Source organism: Pelecanus crispus, chromosome 7 (assembly GCF_030463565.1).
Source record: "Pelecanus crispus isolate bPelCri1 chromosome 7, bPelCri1.pri, whole genome shotgun sequence".
NCBI classification, from domain to species: Eukaryota; Metazoa; Chordata; class Aves; order Pelecaniformes; family Pelecanidae; genus Pelecanus; species Pelecanus crispus.
The window spans coordinates 42379787-42405548 of NC_134649.1; the positions used below are offsets into that span (position 1 = coordinate 42379787).

The window sequence follows — 25762 nt, forward strand, 5'->3', positions numbered from 1 at the left end:
TTAAGGGAGGAAGAGAGCAGTGGCGCTTTCAGTCACTTACGTTTCACAGATTTGGTGTGAGAAGACAGCGACCACCAGTAGTACCCTGGCTGACACAGGCAGCATCCTACAGCCAGTCCTGCACCGCCCGTCTTCCTGCGCAAACACTTTGATGCAAAGGGAGTGGCGAAAGAACCAGAAATCGTGGAAGAAAATAGCCCCGTGATGTCGCCGGCGCAATTTAGAAACATCTGAACATCTCAGGCAATTTAACATTTAGACAGTTTTAACATAAACAATTTGAAGTTGCTATGTGTCTAAATGGTACAACTGCACCTGAGATGAGGCTGCTGTAGCCAACTGCCTGTACTCGTGGAGGGCAGCCCTGGTGCGGCAGAAAGCCTAGCCTGCAGCGAAGCCTGCCACTGATTCACCAACAGAGGAATAACTTCTATTTCACAACCAGCTTTTTTGGTTTTTCAGCAGTGAATAGAAGCCTCCCTCTTACATAATAAAATTGGATTTATATTAATGTTCCCATTGTGATGACACAGTTGGCTTGAGAACACACAGAAATCCTTGTGGGTTATGCTATTCCCATTAAAAAAAAAAAAAAAAAATCCAGAAAACCAACCCAAAAACTTTAATCACAGGATTCTGGGCACAGCACGCGGTGGTCTGCAATGGCTTTTACAAGAACAAAATTCTAATTTTAGTTCTGTTTTTAAGCAACAATTTTGTAGGGGATGAGAAGAAAGGATTTTGTAGGGAGTAATTTTTAGGAATCACGTGCATTAAAAATGGGAGCTGCTAGAAAGGCAGGTGATCTTGTAGTGAGAGCAGCAGACAGGAATTTTTATGAAAGCTGGTTTCAGTTCTTGGTTGGACCACAGACCTCCCCTGTAACATGTACCAGCTTCCACCATACGATTTTGCCCTCTATTTGGACCTACAGCTTTTATTGTTACCAAAAATACAGAGGCTTTTGGAAATGAAAAGAAAATACAAAGAAGATCCTTTTGACCCGTATTGAATCAGCTAATAATAATGTCAGAGTTACTGTAATAAAACCCAATTCTTATGGAGGATGTCTCGTGAGCGGGTCTCAGAAATGTTATTGTCACTCTCCCCATTTTACAGAAAGGAGGAGCAGGGAGGCTGAGGGGAGGACCCACCACATCCAGCAGCAGAGGTGGGGCAGGGCACAGGGGTTTCCCGCCCCCCGACAAAGTAGAGGAAATCCAAGAAACAGAGGATCCGTTCTTTTCCTAACTTGTGATCTACAGACTTTCAGTGGTTTGTAAGGCCAAGGAACGTGGTCAGCCATTACTCTCTGGAACCACATTAAACAGGTTTTGATAGAATTTGCCATTTAAATTTTAACCAAAGTGCAATAAGGAGGGCAAAAAGTCCTTGAGAAATTTGGACTTTGGTATTTTCTGTAGCCTGTGTAACTTCATGATCACTTCCATAATTAGCCAGCATTACATGGACTTTTTTTTTAAACCAATCCCTGTAAAGAGGAAAATGATGACCCAACACTTTACTTGTATTAGAAGAAGTATTCTAATGTAATGAGCAAAAACTGTAAATGCTTCAGAAAAACTGTGCTAAGAACATCTTTCTCCTTCTTCTGTGTGTGCAGTTGCTATCCTGCTGAAGGACGATTATTTTGTCAGTGGTGCCGGGTTGCCGGGCAGATTCAAGGCAGAGAAAGTGGAGTTTCACTGGGGTCAAAGCAACGGATCAGCTGGCTCTGAGCACAGCATCAATGGCAAGAGGTTCCCCGTTGAGGTGAGTGGAAAGACATGCGCTTGTGTTCTCAAAAAAAAATAAAATCAGAATGTATTGCTGTAGTTTGAGACGACTGTGAAATAGGGCAATGTTTCCTTCAATGAACATATCACTTTCAAGGCCCTTCCAGCCCTCGCAGCGCTCTATCTATCATCTCTTATGTGCTTTTGCAATGTCAGCTCTGAGCTCTGCTTTGCTAGCGTTGCCAGCTCTCACGTCCCATGGGTTAAGTTGCAAACAGCCTCTTTTCTCGTTTCTCCCATAAGCTTTTCATGTGTGGGAGGATCTCCTTGCAAATATCCGCCAAGTGACCTCGTTGTCCTCCAAATCTTTTCTTTCCCATGATGCTTACAAACAAATAGCAGCAGTCGGGGAGCTGTCGTGCCGAGACCGCTGTCTTTCATCGGTATTGCTTCCCTGCACGCGTACGGCCCTCTCTCTACCTCTATTCAGCTGCGGTCCCTTGCCTTGTACTACCAGGGCGCCTACATGGATGCGTGCAAACAGCCGTGCGCTTGTTCTGCCTGTGCAGGAGCCGCCCCGGGCTGCCAGCCGCCCAGCTATCGTAGCAGGGTGCTGTGCCGCAGCGGGAGCAAGGTACCGGCTCGGGCACAGCGCCCTGCCAACGCGGCCGTGTTCAGAGCACGGCGCTGGGCGACTGCGGCTGACTGCAGGGATGTGCCTTCGGATGGCAGGGAGGGTCCCGGCACCGTGGGCTGCTGTGGAGCCTGGCGTGGGTGGGTCTTGGCTTGTGACTGAGAGTCCTAGGTCACTCTGTCGTCGGTGCAATGTTTTCTGTGTCAATAGAGATTGTTGATACTTTTCGCTTTATAGTCAAGGTTTTGCGTGGTGAGATAAAAGAGATGTTATCTGGGATTACCTTTACCTGTTGGTAAGCAGATAAGCACTTTCAGAGCGTGGCATGTGGATGTGAGCTGGCTGAGGGGAGCTCTGCTTGCCCAGGAAGCTCCCGTGTGGGCAGAAATGGTTGTCTTGCAAGCTGGGTCTTGCAAGAACTTGATTCAGCCCCCAGCTTGCCATAATTCCTCAGCTGTGGCTTTAGCCAAGTCGCTTTTTCAGGAGGTGGGAAGGGGCTTCTAAAGCACAAAGGGAGGTTGTCATAGACTCCGGTGCGTGACCAAACCCTCCAATTTTCACCTCCCCGCTCCAACTGCCCCATCACGTGAGAATTAGAAGCCATTTTTTGTCTCCCAGTTCTGAACCTGTACACTGGATGTTCTGTGAGGCAAAGAGTTTTTATTTTCTTACTTTTTAACGAGCTTTTCCAACGCCTTCTGCCTTGATGTAGCTGTGATTTCTTACAAGGGGCCACCCCTGAACACACGGAGCAAAGGCCCAAGCGTTGTCATGCTGCCCTGTGTGTCTCAGTCGGCAATACTGGTATTTGTAACCCTATTTTTGGGTGGCAGAAGGAGCACTCAGGAAGTCTCCAAAGCCAGTCAACTCCTCTTTTGAAATTTCAGGGAGTGGAGATGGTAAATGAGCCTGGGCCTTCTTGTTTGTGTCAGAAATAGTATTTCCACTTCACAAACCCTTTCTTATGATGCCAAGGCTATTTGATGCTGGCTTGATGAATGGAAGCTGTTTGGAAAAAAACAGATTCCCAAGAAATAGTTTTCCTTTGGTTTAAATATTCTTCGTTTTCTTTTCAATTGGTTGGAATACTAATTTTTTTCTACTTTAAAAATTAAAAGAGAGGAGACTGCCTTTCTGAATTTAGGTCACTTGTTTATGAATGCTGTGCAAAATAAATTGCTGTATCAGATAGATTTAGTGTTAATCCTAATAATGAAAATTTAATTTTCCAAGTAATTTGTATTCATTGCAATGACGTGAACCTCTGTTCTCTGGCCTTCTTGGGTATGATGGCATTAGCAGAATTCTCATAGCCTTTCCTTTACTATTTTTTAAAGGAAGAGCAGTTTCCAAACCAAGCCTTTCCCTGTTGTGATGCTATCTACCTCCTGCCCAAGAATTCCAAATTTCAGTCGTGCTGAAAAGGATTTTCATGGGTGCATTTTGAAGGGTCCAGTAGGTTTAAGGTGATGAAACCGAGTCCTCCTTGCCGATACATGTAAAAATAGTCCTCATGGTTGGGATTAGACCTCTCAAACAGTAACTGTACATGGATGCGTGGTGGAGCTTTTAATTTGTAATGCTAATTGTAGTTCAGCTTGCAACTGTCTGATGCAACCCTAATTGCCTGATGCTGGGAGGTCTGTGCCAGAAATACTGTACTTCATTTGAGAAGCGGCATTTCTAGGAAGGCTGTAGGAAGGAAAAAACAAAATCCTATCCTACAGAAAGCAAAGCCCAAATCATTCTGATTCTTCTGAGCCTCTGGATGTAGGTAAAGCTTTTAAGGAGCGCGCAGGTATTGGCATTCCAGGTCTGCAGCAGTTACAGTGGCGATGCAGCTGAATTTCTGAGTCTAATTGTGCAACCAGATGTGGACTATGCAAAACCCATTAGTTCCACAGCACATCCCAAGGGAATGCAGATAGATCAGCTTCATCCATAGACTGTGCTCATGCACATGAAGTTTAGATGTTTTTTCCTCTGGGAAACAAAGTGCTTGCTGGTAGTCTTTTTTCTTGAAGAGGATGCAGAAACTAATTAGAAATGTCAGATATAATACAGAGCATTATTGTTTGACCATGTTGTTTGGTTTTTATTATTACAACTAATGTGTCAGATGGTAAGGCTGTCTACGTTAATTGGTTTCCTTCATTGAAGCCCATCTGGATCATATTTTTTTGTGATTTATATGTTAAATTAGTTGGTAAGATATATGAGAACATCCTTTTGTTTCCTGCTTTAAAGGCATGTTGGATCAAAGTCGTATTATCTTGCAGTACTTTTATGCGTATGTAGCATATTGCGATTCCTTTTCAAACCACGGCATATGTAATGGTATTCTTTCATTATGTGGTCTTGATTGCTTATTTATTGATTAGATTTGCCTTGGTGATACTTGAGCCTTATGAAGTCATTATGAGCTTGGCTGTCTCTGAAGTAGCGTTTGTGAACGGAGGTGTCCACGTGCTTCAAGCTTTCATCCACAGCCAGGTTCCCGTTTGACACCAGGCCTGGTTAGCATTGGCCTGAAGTTTCTTTTTCCCTCCTTCTTGCCATTTTAGCACCATCACCTGGGTGAGGCCAGGAACTAGTGCTGTGATGCTGAAGATTAAAGTGATGCCATTAGCGTATTGCTGTGTGAGGGGAACGCGGATCCTAATGAGGATGTGGGCTCTGTGCCAGTTTAGAAAAAGTCTCCCTCCTTTTTTTCTTCAAGAGAAGTTTTTGACACTGCATTCTCTAGATTTTAATGAATTGCTGACTCCTTTGTATTTTGTTATTGTTCTTCTCCGCTATAATTACTCAGGTTTTTCTTTTTCTTTCTGAAGTCGAAGCAGCGTAAATGAACATGCAAACGCTAGAAACCATTTAAATGGCAAAGTGACAAAATTAAAATAAAAAAAAGATGAACTTCCCTCAGGCCAGGAGAGAACCCAGGTTCCCCTCATTAGAGCCAAGAGGAGTAATTGCAGCGCTTTAATCTCCAGTGTCACCGCACCGGTTAGCAGCCCTGCCTGCGCAGAGCTTGCGGCAGGCGGGGCACGCCATGCGGGCTGCCTGCTAGGAGGGAAACCCGGCGCTTAATGTTTCATAGGCAAGCGAACAGCTGACGTGGCAGGGCTGTGCTGTGCTGGCGGAGTTCGGTACCACCGTCCCAGCATAACTGTGATTTTTTTTGAGCTGCTTCGTCCTCATTTTTATGCAAAATGCTGATTATTTCTGTGAAGAGGAGAAATCAGAAGAGTGATTTTAATCATGACTGTGTTAATTTGATGTGAGCTTTGGCTGTTTATGAGCTTTCTCTTTAATCGTGCTAATTGTCAGTTATAATGTGAACACCATTATACAGTAATATACACTAATTTATTTAGTAAATGAGAATCTTATTCCAAGGACCATACTGCAATATGCCATAGAGACCTCATCCCTTTAATCTTACATGAAGAAACTTGCACTGTCTAGGCCAAATTGGTAATAGGAACATCAACTTGGCTCCTGAAATAGCAGTGTGATTTCGTACCCACAGGTGCCAACATGCATGTTTTTGGAGGTCTCGAGTTCTTCTCCATTTAAAACAAACAAACAAAAAAAAAAATCCCCCCAAAACCCCAACAAAACCCCACAAACCATCCTAGCAGCAAATGAAGAGCTAACACCCTTTGAAGTCAATTAACGAGCTTTTACATTATGTTGATACATTCATTTTACTAAATTATTATTACAAAACAATCATTTGCATTAACAATTCTTGCTCTTCTTTAAACGTGTTTCTTAGAAGACTTTCCAGGTTCTAATGGTGTCTTTGTTCTTGCTACTTCTTTGATTTTCTTCCTTTTCCCTTTGAATATCCATGCTAACTTCAGTGTGGTCTAGATCTACAGCTAGTTGCTCTGTTTTGAATGCTCAGATCTCCTTGCCAAAGTTTATCACTGTGTGCTGTTCTACCTCTCATATATCACTTAAATTCTGATGTTTTATATTGTCACAAGCAGAAGCCAATCAGTGTCATTAATGTTGAAGTGTGTGGTATTCAGTGCACAAAACCCTTTACTACAGGGAATAAACTGAGACTAGTTAATGCTTTTTTGTTTTATCCTGAATGTCAAATCTTTCTATCACACCTGGAGTCATCCACAGTATACATCCAGCCTTTTGTCCGCCTGTGGATGGCAGGGGATATTTACTTTTTAATGTTAGAATTGGGGCCTTTTCTGTCCGTTCGTTTTACTCTTGGTGCATTTGTAAGTCTCTTTAGATTTGTGCACGCTTTTTGACATTAAAAGATGAGTGTATCACAGTATGTTTTCTTGATATACAGGAGAGAACTAACACCCTATGTTGCTGTGTTGCAGCTGGCTTTATTATTTCTGGCATCCAGCATATCTGGTAATTGTAATTTTGCAAAGATCTCTGGTGTTGGCTCCAAGCACAAGTAAAGACTAATTGTGAAACAGGGAACCAGCATTGGTTTTATTTCCTTATATTCTGCTTACCAGTTGCTCTTCAAATTTCCTTGCCTCCATCTGGCAGGATGTAGCAAAGTAGAAGTCAATAAATGATGGAGGGACCTAAAGAGGACCATTGGGAATATATCGCAGTGAGAGACTTTGACTGTCTGAAGTCATTTTACTGTAATATTCTCTCCAAGGACCAAATCCACACTTATAGGGGGATACTTAGAGCTCCCAGTGACTTTGATGGGAGATGTGCTGCTGAAACTCTGAGTGAAGATTTGGCTCCATACTCATGCTGTCTGTGCTGTAGAGTGTCCAGGGAATTTAGCATGCACTGCTTATTCCATCTACATCTCTTACAGCACCCCTCACTTAATCATTCAGACGAAGAGATAGCTTGGGGATTTTCACTCCCCCCCACCACCACCACCACCTGACACTTAGCATCAGGTTTTTTTGGTCTGTTTTCTTACAGCCTTCTGTCTTCCCTTTCCCCACAGTCTTTGGGGGTCCAGATAGCCATAAAATACTCTAAAAATACAAGATGCTAAAAAGCCAAAACTGCTGCTCTTCTTATCTCCAGTAAAGTAAGATTTTACTCCAGGAGTCTCCAGACTTTACTCCTCTTTGCTCTTCACCGCTTTTAAAACCTGTTCAGGTTTCTCATCATCAGGAAATCAGTGTGTCATAATTTTATAATATAAAATGGATGGATATATTGAGCACATGGCTGAGTTTCCATCATGTTGCACTGTAAAGACGATGAGCAATGCAAGTTAAACATCATCTTATAGCTGTCTGGTTTACTGTTTTATTTTCCTTAGTGTAGCTGATACAGTCTCCTCACAGTTGTCTTTAGTGCCTCCCATATACTGACAGGAGAATCAGTTGAGACTTTAATTAATGACTTTATTGCAATCAAGGTTCCATTTTAGTGGAGAATGCTTCATCTTGTAGTAGTGAAATATTTAGTCTCCATCTGGCTGATCTTTTCTGTGAATGCCCCGTGATAATTAAGAAGAAACATGAGACGATGGTCTGAAATTAAAATATGTTTAGTGGAGGGGTTAGCGTATCTTGGGACTGTTCATGTAGAGACCCAGACAAAATTTAGGGACGTAACAGCAGTTTGGTTTTATGGCAACATCTTCCTGCTGCCTGCCAGGCCCCAGTAATTTCTAGAGTGAGTTACAAATGTTACAATGCATCCAGAGTTTTATTTTGAAATAACTATCCAGTAACACGAAGCAGATATAACTCTTTTCGTGTTGGCTAGGAATGTCCTGCTTTCCCCGAAGGATTTACACTGTCTTGTTGAAAAGGTCGGAGGCAGTAACAGTACACTGCAATTACAGTATGTTAATGATGAGCTAAGAGTTGTACATTCCTCTTAACAGAAATCCCTGATTTTCTACATGATTAATTGGAATCTGGAAAGACTGACAAGGAGAAGGAGGATCAGATGGGGTGAAAATAAGAGATAAGAGGCTGACAGCCAGCTCTTGTTGTAAAGGAGAGTTATTTTGAATAGGAGAAAAAAATCAATACAAAGGTTGGAGAATTTGACAGAGTTATAAGAGCTACTTTAATGAAAGGTAGCAGATTCAATAGGATTGTTACTTGAAATGTGGGATTGTCTGAGTTAGAAAAATGGGACTGTCTCTCCCCAGCTGTAAAGGTGAGCTTTACGTGCTGAGCTTACTGGGTACTTAGGCCACTGGATTTACTGGCATTCACTCTGGGCACTCATTGTGGCAAAAAAGGGGGGAAAAAAGTATGTACGGGAGCTTGCTAAATTCTGTTCTTCTGGAATAGTTACTTGATTAGGGGAGGAGAAGGAAGAGGACAGCAGGTGATAGCTACCTCTGCTGTTTCACCACGTTAGATAGCTACCATGTTAGAGTATCTGGCAAGGCTTCTACAAGGTAAAGTGTTTCATTATGAGGAGGTGCCTTTGCTTGGCCCGAGCTGTAAGGAGCAGGCTAGGACTTTGATAGACTTGAAAGAACACGTAGCAGGAGCTCTTCTCTGACATGTCCATGTCAGCCTCCTTCCGCCAGCAGTGATGGTGAGAGGTGAGCGCAGGTAGGGGAGGCTCTGCGTGGAGGCTTTCTAACCCTGGCTAGACATGAGGAGTCGACTGAACCTCAGCATCCCTCTGTGCAAATGCATCTTGGATGGAAGCACCCCTTCATTTAGTATGGCTAGATATGGGGGCTTCAGTAATGCTGCGGAAAGCAACTTGCTCCTGCAGCTGTTAGAGGGCTATCTGACTGCTCTCAGGGGAAATGGCCACCTCAGTCTTAAACAGGGAGCCAAGTTTTCCAAAATTGCTCATAGCTTTTTAAGTTTGGGAACTTAGACGCAAGAAGGCAATTTTTTCAGTCAAATGCCCAGCCATGAAGTGCATGAGGCTTACAGAGATGTGAGCTGCAGGTCAGTCAAGTGTCCCTGGGCTGCGGGCCCTGAGCGCTGTACGGGTGCACCAAGTGTGCAGGTCGGGTGTGCTTGCATGCCATACTGTGCTGGGTGGCTGCACACAAGGGTCCTGGGACATTGGTTAAAAACACGTGAAGTCTGATAAGTGTGCAGCGCTGTCTTTCCATCCGGCAAGTCTAACAGTCCTGGGACTTTGGGACGTCTTCCCCTGGAGATGTATGACCCTTTGTAGTTATTCCAATAGGCCCTCTGGAAATAGCAAAGATAGATAACATTTGGAATTAAAAAAAAAAAAAAAAAAAGAAACATTGCACAAATGTGTTAAGAAGTGATAATGTTTCCTTGGCACACAAAAAATCAAAACAAAACCTTAATGTGGTTAATGGGCTTGTTGGTAGCTTGTCGGCCAGTATTTCCCATGGAAGTCATTTCACTGGGTCTCAAACAGTGGGAATAGATTTCACCAATGTTAATCATGATTTAAGGCAGCAAGCAGGAAATGATTTAAATTGTCTATTATACTGGTGCTTCACTGATTGCATTTTTGTTTTTTGTTTTTTTTTCCCCTGAAGAATTCTAAACAGTTGCTATAATTTCATGCCAAGAGAATAAATTACGTCAGACATCATGTTTTTCTCCGTTAGAAAACTCGGTACATTTATTCAGGTTTTACTTTTTTTTTCCCCCTGTTTTATCACATGTTAAAGAACTGTTTTCTAAGGGATGATGACCAAAAGCTTGTGTAAACCAGAAAGGAAGATGCATCTTGCTGTCTGGTTATTCATGTGTCCAAAAAGGTTTTTGCTAAAATTGATTTTGTAATGCGGGTCACCAAAAGGCTTTCTAATTCTAGGGGGAGACAGGCTGTGAAATGCATTCACTGCAGACTGTGCTGACCAGTAGTATCATATTCATGTTCTCGTCCTCCCACCTGAATGCCTTTGCTGTCTCTCAGATGAGTTTAAAAGCTCTCTGGGACAAAGAGTGCCTCTTTGTTGGGTTTGTGCAGCGCCTGCCCCAGTGGAATTCCAGCTCTGGGATACAGCAGTGCTGCTGCTGCTGCTGCTATAACCGCAGGCTTTGCAGGGATGAATTGCTTTGTTTTTTCTACGATAAAGCTTCACATGATGTAAGAGATCAGGCAGCAATATGAGTGTAGTCCCTGTTATTTCCCCAGTTCACAGGCATTGTATTTCCAGACAGGATGGGAAGGTTAACTAAAGTTGAAACAGGATCTAAAACACAGCAAGAGTTTACTGTCTGGTAGAAATTAAATAACAATCAAGTGGTTGAAAATGAGAAAAAAAGGTATGTGTTTGCTCATGCTTTGAGACACACAACACTCATCTTTCTGTAAAGAAAAAACCATTTGGGGAACACAGTTGTATCCCTGAATACGTCTGTCCTCCTGCTCCCTATTTTTTCTACCCAGCTCGATAAGCAAAATTCTGTATTCTCTAATTAGTTGGGCTTTTCAGCACATGCCTCGAAAGGTCCATAATATCCTTTTCTGTCACCATCCCATCTAGGCTGGCTGTCCTCAGAGGGGGCTTTCCTTTATCCTCTGGCTTCAGAGAGGAGGCAAAGCGGGCTCGGATTTCCAGGAAATCACAGCCCCTTCTGTTTCCTGCCTGCAGCTGCCTCCAGCGAGCTCGCTGCCTGGCCAGGAAAGCCTTTGTTATCGTATCCCTCAAAGAGGGCCTGGGTGTCGTTGTCCATTGACCATTCAGGAGGGGTTTTTTGTAAAACATAGCTCCCGATCTACACATGTGTGAGAAATACAAGTTTTGGCTTCCCACCAGAAACAGAAGTAGCGTTACCAGGTGGGAAAGAGCTTTTCCCCCCCGCAGTGGGCTAACAGTTTGTTAATAGTTTATTCAAGCACAGAAAATGGCACCTGGTCTGCCAAAAGAGCGTTAGTTTCTCCAGAGGGGGCTGTTAATTGTCCAGGAAAAGAAGATTAAAGTGTCTCCCTAATAAGTTAAGGATGAATCATTCTTCTCCGGGACTGGGGGCAAATCTGATTTTTGAACAGACTCTCAGACACAAATAAAGGGTGGAGAGGCAACCTTGCTCACCCCAGGTGGTGAATGTAACTTGAGAATTAAAACCATGCGTTAGCACAAGATCTATCACACATTTGTTAAGGAAAGGAGAGAGATATTTGGGATTTGATCATACCAGGGATAGATTAAATTTCTTGAATTTTGTCATTTTTGTCTTTATAGAGCTTTTAATTACATTCTGTGTTTTGAAGTTCATGCCTGCAACATCGCTTGTATTTGCTCTTTACCTTAACCAGATTGCTGTAAGGGTGATTTTAGTTGATTTTTATTCCTACATCAAGGCCTTCCGTCCTTCAGGGTAATTGTGCCTACAACTAAGATAACAATTTCAGTGCTCAATGCCTGCATGCAGCACTCGAGGGTTTTCAAAGAGTAGCAGGTTTAACTTTTTAAAATGCAAAACTGCCCACAGATGAGTAGCCAAAATTACAAAATTCATTTGAAAAGAAGAGGAAGCCTCTTTTCTTTAGTTTCTCATCACCCTTGGTTGAGTGGGAAATTCTATTCTCCTTTCTCGGAGGACTAGATCCTCTTAGGGCAGGCTAGTGCTCTTGAGGAGAAGGTAGCTTGCTGAGAGTTGAGTGACACATTTAATCTTGTGGTGGCACATACCAGGTAGGACCATAATATCCCTTAAGAAAAAGAAATGTCATTACATCCAGTTCAAAATAGGAGATTGGAGATAGCAGGAAGGTTTTAAAAAAGATTCATTTGAAATTCTTTGCTCGAGAGGTCTCATTCTGTTTGGGAGGCAGGAATGTGAGCGCTCACTTAATGAGCTGCATTCAAAAGATGAAATTTCAAGAGAGTCAAAGTAAAACCCATTATTTCCTGAACATAAATGGAGTCACCCATCCTCAAATCCATAGTCCTGTCTTTCTTCTCAACCTCATCTAATATTCCCCTTGCTCCCTGTTTAACTAGAAAAAATTTTAGGGGCCTTTGCCTCCAGGAAATACCCGAAGTAGATACCTTCAATCATATCAGACACTGATGTTAAACCACATGCTGTTTACTAAGTAATGCTGAAAGCTACATGCTGTTGTTGCTGGCATACCACTTACGAAAGGCCTGTTAGCCCTCCCACTGAACCATATGGTGAATTATCAGACAGTTTAGTAGTAGCAAGACCAAGACCCAAATTGGTCAAAACTAAAAACGGATCTTCCTTATGTTGCCTCTGATAGAATGGTTCCATTCCTATTCCCTTTGTAGTGTAGGGGATGTGTGTGCTGAGCTGCGTGTCCCCTTACTGGGCATAGCCTGGAAGGGAGTTGCTGTATTTCCAGGATACAGGATTACGATCTTACAAGTTTGTCTTTCAAGAAACTGAAACCCGCAATTTGTGGGTGCTTGCAGCTCAAACAGCTGTTGTGTTGGTCCATTTTAAAGAAAACAATTATGAAATAGATATGAAACACATGGAAGCTCAAGTGTGGGGCTCACCTCTGAGGGGTTTGAAGGTGAGACCATGTAAGAGGAAATTAATGTTTTCTGTAGAAGAAAAGCAAGCTCTTATTTCAAAGAAAGCTTCCTAGCAAACCATTTTGGCCTGCTTAGCACCTGAGGTAGCAAAACATCCACATGTGATCTCTGACATAATATTGCTGCATTATTAGCAGAGTTAGTTCAGATGTTTTCCTATCACGATCAAGTAAGATAGAAGTGGAAAACATTTCGGTAACACTGCAAGGAATAATTTGGCAGCAGTCAGAAGTTGGAACTGGAAAAGGGCAGTAGGAGAGAAATAATTAGCAAGGATAATTTTCAGGCCTTGACAACCTGGCATGTCTTTCTAGCAGTGAATGGATTCACCTGACACCCAGAGATAGCCATCTGATAATAGCACTCATAAGATCAATACATCAATACTTTATCCTTGAAACAGTATTTAAAGTCTGTTCTTAGGTTCATTTCTTTACTTCTGTAAAGTTATAGCAATCTGGGATTTGAGATAATGCATTCATTACAGTCTTATCGGCCCTTCTTCATTTACAGTATTTTAATGCATCTGCCGTGATTGCTGAAGAAGGATGCTCAGTGAGCTTAATCTGCTTATGCTTTAAAAAGAAAGGGTGCTCAAAAGATTAAAATGGGGCCTCACACAGAACAGGTTGGAGAGTTTGCAGTGCTTACAATGGCAGCGTGTTTTGTGCAAGAGGTATTTCGAACGTAAAGCTTCCGTGGCGCTGGCTCTGCAGACCTCATGGCGAGGAGAGGAGGGGGAGCTGGGCACAGCTGAGAGTTTGCTTTTGTAGATTGAGATTCTGCCCAGGCTGTCGCATGGCTAATAATGCCAAAATGTCACTGGGTTAAACCTAACGCTCCTTCTTTCTGTCAATGTATCTTGCTGGTCCACATCTCTTCACATTGTGGGGAATTATTTGTGGGATTGTGATGCGCACCCCAGGACACAGAAATGGCGTGTGCATGCTTGAAATAACGCTCAGGCAGATGAGTACCCTGTACGTAAGTCCGGTGAGAGATTTAGATGTGTTTTGTCTGGATAGACTCACCAGATTGCCCCAAATGGAGGCGTTCTGGAAGAATTTAAACGGGACTGGAAATTCTAGTTTTTAACAAGCGCTGCTGTGAAGGACAGGAGGCGTACAGCAGGGCAGTATTGTTTCCATGATTGCACCACGTATACGTTCTGTCTCTAGCAAGGGAGAAGCTCGTGTTGAAAAAGACCTATTTATCTAACAACATGAACAACAAAGAAATCCTTTTTTCTGATAAACACCGGGAGGATCAGTGGCTGCCCTCTGAGCGCCCAGGAGGAATTATTCGTACCTCCGTCGGTATTGACAGGCGCTTTACTGCGGCAGCCCGAGGGGCCGGTGCCATCCCCGCCGCGCCATCGCCGGCCTCACTGGCGGGTGGGGAGTTCAGTGCTTTCGAACCGGTGGGTTTTGTTCGTTTTAAGCAGATTATGGCGTGAAAGATGGAAGAGGAGATGGAGACTGGCAGGAAGCCGTGATTTGAATAGGACCTTCGATTTGACACATGTTATGTCCTTAAAGAGCGGAGCCGGCGCCTGGTTTTTGTTGACAGGTGTGGCGACAGCCTTGAGGGATGATGGGCACTTTGGCGAATCGCTAAATTGATTTGATAATCAGTAAGTGAATTTGCTAAGAGCGGGTACTACGCACCTTCTTTGGGGCTCAGTTAACCTAGTGACAGCTTGTTTTAAATGTACGAGGAGCCTTTAGTTTATTTTTCCTTCTCTTTTCCCGGCCAGAGCTCTACACAGAGTTACTGCCAAATAAAAGAAGCTGTTTCTCCTCTTTGGCTGTAAAATTAACCTGGAGACGACCAGACCTCACTTTTACAAAGGAGCTGCTGTCCCGGCTTAAACTCTCTCCATTTTCTCCAGATATGCCCAGATAGGGCTGATCGTCATCGTCAGGTCTGTAACGTTTGTGTCCCCTCGGCGGGGCTGTAGCGTTTCATCACCGTTGCCCTCTCGAGGCGCAGAGCGTCGGCGCTGCAGGCAGCCTTTGCCTCGCCAGGAGCCTTTCATCACTGCCTTGCTCCCGTTTCCAGCTGCTCTTTGCCAGCTGGTCCTGTAGCCCATGGGCTTTCCCTCCACTGGGAGCACAAAGCGGAGGTTTTCCCCTTCCCGGGTGGCACAGGCGCCGGGTGCCACGGCGCGGGCCCCGAGGCGGAGGGCGGGAAGGGCGGGCAGGCGCGGTGGCCCGGGGCGGCAGATGGCCGAGGCTGGAGGTGAGATTTCCCTCAGGTGCGTTTCTGTGCAACCTTTAGGCCGCTTGTGCGGCTCCTGGTTGGATTTGCAGTTATCTCCCCGGTAGCCCTGCTATTTACCGTGGAAACTTGACAAAGGACAAGTCTGTCAAATTAAAAAGCACTGCCTCCAGCGTCAGGCATACTTATTAGAGTTTATGCTGGTTTATGTTGGAGCTATTCAGAAGGGGGATTTTGCTTCAGGCATTTCCGAAAGGCAATACGTATTAAACTTTTACAAATTGTATTTATTTTCTGGTTCCCCAGCAATGTCTGTATCGTTTGCTTGGGTTCAGATTAGAAACATTTGTGTTCTACGTAGCACTCACTTGCCCAACTATTACAAAGAAGAGTTGTTTGGGTTTGGGTGGTTTTTTTTTTCCTTACATGCATTCATAATTGTCCTCTGTTCTTAAGACATAAATTGAAATTGTGTCCTTCATACCATGATGCTCAAACGATTTCCTTTTCAACAAAGAGTACGTAATAAAGGTTAAAAATGACTTTTGCAATCCATGCATTTAAGTATACATTACTATCTGTTTTAAGGATGGATAATCAATGTAAAAAAAATGATACTTCCGTGTATTCCTAATAGGTCACTGTGTAAATATCCATAATGGAATCGATCCCTTAGGTTATGGCAACCATTAGTACAGAAAGGGGTTTCACAATTAATGTATCAGACATTTGCCTTTCATACTTACACGCAAAATGATTATTTATTGATTATTTTCAATCCAGGTTAATGATGTTGAAGAGGTTTTGGTATCTCCATTTAAAGTACTTAAAGTGTGGTTCAAACAGAAATACCATATCCCTTTCAAGAAGTTGTGACCAATATCTGATAAGTGATTTTGCTCTACATTCTCTCTCATTCATATATGCATACATATACATCATATACAAATTAAGGATGTTAGTGCACCTAGAAAGTCTTGGTGACACATTCAGTGTCAGCCTGGGGTGGTAAATTTTACAGTTTCTGTAGTTTTGTGTATCCGTACAGCGATAGGATATTGCTGTAGCCAAACACTCAGAGGTTCACCCTTCTCAAAGCATGTGTGACTCTCATTGGGATTAATGGAAGTCATGCGTTTGCCACAACGGGGAGGAGGATTTTCTTGCTGAGTGTAAATTTTTTTAACTGCAAGTGTTTCCACAAATTGACTAATGGCTTCAGTTATTCCTATTAGAAATGTCCACGTTATCTTAGGTAACCAGCTGAGGGAGTGGGAGCAGAGATCTGGCTTCTCAAAACAAGCTGATTCCCCCAATATCTGCCAAGCACCTTTTCTTGCAGAGCTCTGCTGAACATGGGGGGCCCGCAGGCAGGAGAGGAGGGCACCGCTGTGGCCACCAAACCTGGCACTGCTGCGTATGCCAAATTCTGAAAACAGAACCCCCCCAGGGGTCTTCAGGGTCTCCGCTGACAGAGGAGCAAGTAAGACAATTGAGCATGGTTGCTTACTGCTGCAAGGTGAAGATACAACATTTACCTATGCTGACGCTGTTTTGGTAGTGATTTACCACCACACTAAGAAACCATTGAGTGACTGGGGGTGAAAGGCTGGCCAGGCTCGACAGTTGCACCCCCGCGTGTGAGTATATAATGGTAGCCGGGATTAGGCCATGGCAAAGAGTACTTAGCTATGGAAGTGTAATTGCGAGGAAGGAGAACTATTGCATTTCATCCCAGTTCAGCAGAAGAGGGTTCCCAAGCTCTCAGCTGAACTGGTTTCTTTTAGCGATCAGCTTTTGGGTCAGGAAAAATGATTATATTTTTACTGTTACCTACTGTTTTATCTTTAACAAACTAATTGCTGCCTGGAGCTGTTTAACACTATGAGCATGAAAAGCACGTGTAAAACCAAACTGCATGCTAAAAGACTTGCTTGATTATCATAGAACATTATGCATTTGTAGAGCTTTCCAACTGCATATCATAGAGCTCTTTGGCAATATTAATGAGCAGTGGGTAGAACGTAAAAGAAGTGTGTAAGTGACTTAGGATCCTGTGTCCCATTTGCAAAGTGACTTGGCACATGGCTCTGAATGCTTTCAGGTCGATATGTTGTGGCTTCCTCAGTTCCTGAAAGTCAAGCCCACAAGCATCAACACAAGTGTTAGTCCAGAAAGAACTTGATCTCAACTTCTGGCACCGTGCACCCTTTTGGTATGCATTTGTGTTCATAGCCTAGCTGTCTTGTGCAAAGAAGTATCTAAAAAGAGAAGGATCTCTTCCAGGCAGCCTGTCCCACCACAGTCCAAAGGGACAAAGGATGGGTGAGATGAGACAAGGACAGAGTCTGTTTCTTATTAAAAGTGGAGGACATTTTCTTCCTCTGATACGCGACTCCAAGGAAACTGAGATCCAGAAAGTAACTCCATTTCAATTCAAAAGGGCGTTAGGCTGACATGTTTACCTCCGCTTGCTGGTATATACAAGCAGGAGATGGAGTGCTCTGTGACAGCTTGGTGAAGTGGTGACCTTGGCAGTGGAGGAGTGGGTATGGTGCAAATTCACCGGTCCTTTCAGAAGCAGAGCTGGCATTTGAAGGCTGCTGGCATGTGCTGCTATGACTGCTGCATATAAGCTCTGAGCCTATAAGGCTGACATCTGCTCTTGAATAAAACTCGCTGTGCTGGAAGCTGACATCAACCCTCTATGCTGCTTTAAATTCATATTCTCCTTGGAAAAAAATAATCTAGTATTTCAGTGCAGATTTGAACTTTTTTTTTATTTGTGAGTCTCCTAAACACTTTCCTGTTGAAATGTAGGCCCTTTTTCAGTGAATTTAAGCCTACTGACAGTAGACTGACTTTTCTTAATTATCTTTTCCAGACCCCTTTAAATTAGTCCCCCAGGGGTCTGTGAACCTCATATTGAAAATGACAGCTTTAATATTTCCTTACTAAATACTTACAGAGAGTTGTCCAGGGATGCTGACTCACATAAGATTGCTAATTCCCACTGAAAAACACAATAATCTGATTTTAAGCAGTAATACATCTGAGGGGATAGGGCACAGTATGGAGGAAGAGGAGAATGGCCATCAAATGTGACCATGGCTTTGTGCATACTGAAAACAGGAGAGTGTGGGAGGGGAAAAAATCATTTGAAACCATTGAACTCATGCATAAATGTATAGCTTTCAAATAGCTAATTTTTTTATGTCATAAAAGCAAACTGGCTAGGGCTGGTTCCTTTTTTATAGCCCTGTCATAAACTCTGAAAAATGAGGTTTATAATTTATGGTCTGAAACCACCTTAACTATTGCAATACAAACAGCATCACTGTACTGCAGTTTATTTCTAAAATGCCTCCGGTGAAAATATTGCAGTGCCATAATTAACTAATACCAAGATCCTGTTTGTGGTGCTTTGTGCTGCTTTCTCCAGAAATATGCAGTTAGTATAAATCCTCAAGGCTCAGAAGATGGTGGTGCTTCAGAATAATCTCACATCACCACGTCAGTTAAGACAATCACTGATATTGTTTCTGTGGCTCACAGAATCCATCCCATAACTGGTTGGATTTATGAGGAGGGGGTTATATAGTTTTTATATAGATACGTGTGTGTGTGTCTCTGTATGTAAAAAAAAAAAAGTACAGAGGAGAACAGCGTGCATGCTGTCTCCTAATTACTTTGTTTTCTGATATCTCAGCAACATTGATCTTTCAAAATGATCTCTTGCTGGTGGCACCGGGTTTATGTTGGAAAATATTCCTGCAATTCTGGCAATGATAAACTAATTACAGACTATACATTTTTAATGATTTAATCTCTTGTCATGTTCCTAGAGAGAAGTGATCCTGATTCCAAACAAATCTCCCATGCATGACCAAACACTCATCACGAAATGTATGGTTTTCATTAAACCCTGTTGTTAATACAGGCTTAGGATTGTTTTGTTAAAATGGGGAGAGGTTGGGGAGTAAAAGCATGCTGAAAGATTACTGTAATAATGCTGCAGTAAGCGTTTTGAATCACACAGAGCTCCCAGCAACATTCCACTGACATGTGCCTCCCATTACGGAGGGGTCTTGACAAGCCATATGTAACGCTGGAGCCACATGTGTCAAGGGGGCTTTCGATGGGTGGCAATTAGAAAGATGCATTCATGTTCCTTACTCCGTGCTAGAAATCCGGGTTTGTGCCACTCACCCCATCTATGTTAGTCTTTAGGTTTAGGAATAATGATCAGGCAAGCGGTGGGTCAAAAAACCAGCTTCAAGTGATGTCCTTTTTTTTTTTATGTGCTGAGATTTCTGCTCTGTGAACTGCTGTTGCACGAGCGCAGTTTATACCCTTGTCGCCACCCCTGTCTCATTGCTGCGTGCCTCTGCGGGGGTCTGCTTTTTAATCTCGCATAAAGACTAAAGCGACGTGCTTTGGCCTCTGACTGGACTCTGAGGGTGTTGCTGCAATGGGGAAACATAAACCGATCATCTCCTCTGCATTGACTGGGAGGGACTGGCTCTGTGATGCTTATCGGTAGTAGCTCCTATAATTGTTCATCAGATGCAGAAGTGGAAGAGGGACTTGATTATCTTGAGAGTGCAGATGTAAGAAGTGTTGGAAAGATGACAGTGAAAAACAATTGTTAGAAATTTCTTCTACTTAGGGGAGAAATTTCAAGTAATTTCAGTGAGCTGGAAACATTCCTGCCATTTTGCTTGCTTTCAGGTGCCTTTGCCCCTTTCCCAGAGAGCTGTTTTGTTGTTTTTAATGCCTCCAATCTTCAGGAAGTCTGACGATAAGAACAGCATTTAAAGGAGACATTTAAAGCAAATCTTAGTATATCTGGACCGACTGTGTGCATGCTGATACACTTGTAAGAATTTGAGTCAGATGCACGCGCGTTCACATAGCTAATAAAAATCAGGGCCTATAATTGCTTAACCTAGCAAAGTGAGTATGTGGAGGGTGAATTAAGGTTCCTGTGAACTTCTTGTGGTTTTCCTGGCACAGTGAGGATGAAACTGTTATTATGAACTAGAACTCCAATTTTATTAATGTTCTGAAGTATGGAAGGAAGCAACAAATCTGATTTAAGTGAAGACATTTGTCTTGGCAGTGTGATTTACTCCGGGGTTGTAAATTTGACAAGATGGAGACTAAAATGTACTGAAACTTAAATTTCTCCCATATCTCACTCAAAGTCAAATGATTTAAATAGCAGGATATGAGAAATGACATGTATCCTTGGATGCAAATATATTTTGGTGCTGAAGATTTTAATTTCACGTCTGAGGAAATTTATCAATTTGAGGACTAAACTTGTAGGAAAACAAGGGTTGAAGTTTCAGGGCATGGTGTGGGGATGCAGCTATAATGAGTGCATCACCATATGCTGCAGTGAAGGTTTGCTGCCTGGTAGCTTCCTATCCAGGGTCCAGGAATGCTAAAACAGGTATTACCAAAGGTGAAACCTGCTTTGCTGACACAGATCCTGATAATGCTTCTGTCCTGCAGTGCTCGCCACGCTCCTCTCTGGCACTGTGCCTCCTCTGTCTCTTGCGCTGTAGAAATCTGTTCAGGACAAAACCTTAAAACGTGTTAAAGGTACAAAAATGTTAACAAACCATAACAGAGCTGGGGTGGGGGACTGAGTTACCGTTGCAGGCAGAAGGCCCCCAACATGATATGGCACTGAGCATCCTGCCTGCTTGCAATTTGGGGGAGAACTTGTGGCTGGGCTTTTGTCCTCTTAGGACCAGCTCAGGTAGGTGGCCCAAACCAACATCCCTAACTTTGGACTCCTCACCCTGGTTTTCCTCTTCATTCAGTGATGACTTGCACCTTCCCAAAGGTCACTGAGCCCTTGGGATCATTTGCCCTCTGAAGGGGCCCTCTCCTTCCACTGAGGATTAAGGGAATCTATGGGAACTTTACTCCTCGCCTTCACGCACGTTGAAGGTGCCTGAAGTTGATTTTCAAGCTTTGACTCCTTGGCAATCAGCAGGGAGACTTTTTTTTTTTCCCGATGAACATGAGTTTAACCCAATGGCTATATGGTTGATTTGGCATAGCTCTAATTCCCCTATTCACTTCCTGAGTAATCTCTTTTAAAAAAATCCCCATGTTCTGGAAGTAAAAATCAGAGCCCGAGTTTAAGTTTTTTTTATTATTTTTTAAGATAAACCAGTAACTTTTACGGCCTTGCTCTGTGATTCCGTGAAATGGGATTAATTTCTTAGCAGCACTGGACCTGCTCTGTCAGTTCAATAAAAGTAATGTGGACAATTTCAGTCTATTACTTTTAAATTAACTCAGCCCATATGACTCTTCCTAATACACTGCCACCTTGTGAAAAACAGGGTTGCGTTTTATTGATTCATGTGATAGATGAGAATATTAAGTGTTCCCTGGCAAACAGCACCCCAAACAACACGAGGCTTTTAGGCATGCCAGGACTGGGGAACTAATTATGCTGAGACAGAAGAGGTTATTTTACTCATATGTTGTAAAATGGAAAAAATATTAAAGTAACTTTATAGCTTAAAGAAACCACACCACCTCTCCTCCATCCCCCCACAGCCTAGCTGATACATTTTGTCTTGCCATATTTTAAGTCCGTTTCTGAAAATGCAGAATTTAAGAAGGTAATTGGGGAGTGAATAAGAAAGAAACCAAAGCAGGGAAAACCTCAAGCCAGTGAAAATATAAGGAAATGAAAAGAGGCCCTTGTAACGTAACACACCTGATATTTCAGTGCATGTGGTAGCCCTGTTTCCCACAAAGGGAGAGGGATGAATGGGTATTGCCCCTTGTTAAAATTTCACTCGGTGAAAAATGAAGTCTGAAAAAGCTGGTGTGATGATCCTTTGAGGACATTTTAGAATAATTGTAACAATAATGCATTAAAATGTCACTAGGGGAAATGATTAATTGGAATTGCTTTCATTTTTCTCCTCCATTTGCTTGCATTCCTGTCCTTAGTTCCTCATATAAAAAATAAAAATAGTAACATTGAGTCCTAGCACTATATATGAAGTCTTTTATTACTGCAAAGTGACATATGTGAAACCTTGCTACTGACATTCATGGACTTATATGCCTACTACTTCAATTGCTTTATTAATGTTTTGGCTTTCAGCATAAAAGCTAAAACACGGAAAACCACTGAAAAATTCTGACCATGGCAGTGACATTTATCATTCTATAACAGAAAGTGTAGTAGGTGGTGTGCTGGCCTGTTGGTTTGCTCTTTCCAAGGCAGAGAACCTAATTTTCAGTTATTTTTCTCTCAACTCTTGTCCTCATTTAACAAGGGCTAATCCAAGCCCAGCACACTGGACAAAACAAAGATCAGCGTTAGAGGTGACTTTTGTTCTTGAGGCTCTAAAACACAAGCAGAGTGGGAGTAAATGACAGACAGATGTAATAGGAGCAAGAGAAATTGGGAGCGGGAAGTTTATTTTCATGAACTCTTGCCCGCGCTTGCTGGTTAACTCCTCCAGATGATGAGCTTTAAAATAGGCTGCTGGGCCAGCATCCGAAACCTAACCTTGTGTGGGTGCATCTTCCCTTTGTGCCTTTTCCTGTATACAACCTATATGGCATTCAGGATTGAAAACTCATCCCAGTATTTAAAAAAATATGTGGTTCTGTACTTCATCAGAAGAAATAGAGGAGAGGAAAAAAGAAAGCGACATTACAAATAAGTAAAATAAGTAATCTGCTTGTTGCTTTAGGCATGTTTCTGCTCATTTTAGTTTGTTGTCATTCAGTTTGATTCACTGAACTGATTCAATTTTAATGGTTCACTTATGCATGCAACTACCTGGAAAAAAAAGATTAAAAAATGCCCCTAAAGCAAATCTTACTGAGGTTTTGGTCAAAAAAGGATCATAAATAAGCAGAAGTAAGAGCAAAAGCTAAAACAATATGGCACACATCAAGTAAAAAGAAAGTACAATATGTGAACTGAAGAGCAGAAAACAAACATGAGCTACAAAATAGAAGTTAAAAAACAGTACCTAAGGTAAGAAATCAAATTCAATATGTTTTACAATTACACAGGAGAATGAGTTTCTTCAACCTTTAGATTCTTTCTTTATTCAGTTAATTTAAAGACAACAAGGCTGGAAGGGTATCTCTTCCCAGGCACCAGCAGATTCTTAGAGCCATTGCTGAATGCCGGAAAATTTAGCAAGGGGGAAAATTGCATATACTAAGAATATAACATGATGAATATGTTGTGTCACATACATACCATCTGTGAGTTATTCTGATAGACAGAACAGCTTGTCTGCCAAATCCTAAAGCATGGCTTTGATTAGTGCATACATTGTGAAATAACCATCTTGGGAACTTTGGGTGAACTGAAGTATGACCTTGAACTTGTACTTTAAAGGTCATGCCGTCTAGGTCCGGAAGGGTAACTCCCTACTTCTGTAATTAGGTCTTTGTGTAATGAGTGCTGTAGAACAGAAGTTTTCACAAATGAGGCTGCCTGCAGTTACCGAGGAGAACATCATCAGGACGTAACTCCTAGAGAACAGGGGTGGTGGGGTTTTCTCCTTGTAGACTTCATGATGGTTGTAAAACAGGATGCGTTGTATCCAGTGCTTGACACTGGGGGAGAGTAATGAGGAGGGGAGTTTTGAACTCGTCAGGGTTGCAGCCACTCAAGGAGAGGTGTCCTGTGCACAGTAATTTGTTAATCGTCTGCACAGCTCTGTAAATCATCTGTTTTTGTGGTGGTCACAGTGTTCCCTTCTTCTTGGCCCCATTGCAAGCACTTACACGGTGGGAGGATGATCAGCGCCTCACAGATTTGGTCCTTGCTATTCTGTTTTTAGTACTGTTGGAAGTTAATTTCATATGTTATAATTTACTTAAAGTTGTTAAATGTTAGCCTGAGTTTAAAAAAAACCCTCATTTTTGTGCAATAACATGATTCAGCTGCGATGGCTGCTGCAGTAAATGTCTTATAAAAGAGGTCCCTTCCTGAGCTATAGTGCCCATAAATATTAGCTTTATTTTTATAAGTAGTTGCTTTTTCAGCAGCAGAGTAGCTGTAACCATAAAAATGCTTAATAAGAAATGCTTTCTCAGTCGCTGTTTATATGGTTAAACATTTTAAAAAAGGACATTTTGCATTTCCTGAATAGCCCTTAACATTAAATGTAAGTTCTAAGCAATTGTTTTTCTGTGGTTTGGGGATTTTCTGCAAAATCACTCTTGAGCATGGAAGGCTTTCTTTTCTTTTCTCTTTTCTCCTTTTTCTTTTCTTTTCTCTTTTCTCCTTTTTCTTTTCTTTTTTCTTTTCTTTTCTCCTTTTTTCTCCTTTTTTCTCCTTTTTTCTCCTTTTTTCTCCTTTTTTCTCCTTTTTTCTCCTTTTTTCCTTTTCTCCTTTTCTCCTTTTTTCCCCCTTTTCTCTTTTTTTTCCCCTTTTCTCTTTTTTCCTCCTTTTCTCCTTTTTTCTCCTTTTTTCTCCTTTTTTTCTCCTTTTTTTCTCCTTTTTTCTCCTTTTTTCTCCTTTTTTCTCCTTTTTTCTCCTTTTCTCCTTTTCTCCTTTTCTCCTTTCCTCTCTTCTTCTTCTTTTTTTTTTTTTTTTTAAACTGCTCAGCAGCTCTGAGTGTTGAAGATTTAGATCTTGAGAATGAAGAAACATAAAAGAGACTCCATGCACATCCTCTCTCAGCAAGCTGTTTTAATACAGACGTTGCCAAGCGGAATTGAGGCAGTTTCAAAACATGAACTGGCTGTTTCTAATTGGTACCTGTTCCGAGTCACCCTGACTCAGTGTTGTGGTTTGAAAATCACATGTTCCTGTCTTTCCCCCTTTCCCATGTCGCATGAGAGAGAAATTAATTCAGGCTGCCTTTTGCTAATTACATGGAGTGACACGTGAAAGGTTCGGGTGGTTTAGGTGCCTTTCTCCGTGGGCTTCAGTGGGAGCAAGCAAGCAAGCAAAATTCCTGGCATGTCAAATCCCTGTTGCCTTTCTTAGTCCCTTCTTGGGTGGAGAATCTCAGCACCTTTCTGATGCTCTTTGATAGGTATAAAAAGCTGCGAGCGTTGCTTGTGAGTCTCTGGAAGCAGAGCAGAATCCTGTTAAATGATTTGTGACTCATCTAGTAGCGCTTCATGTCAAGGTTTAAGAGCTACCCAAGCCTGGAGAAACCTTTTAAGCGTAGCAGACTTCAGAGTGGGTGGGGGCAGACTTAGGAAACTCTGCCTTTTGAGTCCAGTCCCAGGGTATCTTGTGCTTTGCTGTGTGAAAAGGAGATGATCCAAGTGAATCCTCTACAAAAATTATATCCTGTTCTGTAAGTGCGATTGTTTGTAAGCTTTTGCAGAGAGAGAAGAAAAATCTATTTTTAAAAGTTTCACTCTGTGTGTTGGAATTGTGTATTTTGGAATCTGCATTAAAAGTGAAAAAAAAAGGGTCGTCAGCTAGGAACTTATCACTTGATAACCAGGAGGCATAGTGAAACTGCAAAACTCATTTCCATTGTCTGTTTGATTTGATCCTATAAAAATTGTGACAATGAACACAAGCAAGCATAATATATTCTTTCATTATGCTCCCATATTTATTTTGTATAATAGGCAGAAAAAATAAGTATGTCTCCAGCAGTTTCCCTTTTTAAGAATATTATTGTTGATTTAAATATATATACACACTTTAAAAAAGTTATGTATAGATAGTATATTTTCACTTCGGAG

At 42.2% G+C, this 25762-nt stretch overlaps 1 protein-coding gene across 1 annotated transcript in view; it reads left to right on the forward strand.

The window, feature by feature from the left end:
- PTPRG (protein tyrosine phosphatase receptor type G) overlaps positions 1 to 25762 on the forward strand; it is a 417051-nt gene that overhangs the window by 230649 nt on the left and 160640 nt on the right. The window contains exon 4 of the mRNA XM_075714254.1: positions 1625 to 1773. Within this exon, the coding sequence (XP_075570369.1) occupies positions 1625 to 1773 (149 nt within the window). The remainder of the gene's footprint in view (positions 1 to 1624; positions 1774 to 25762) is intronic.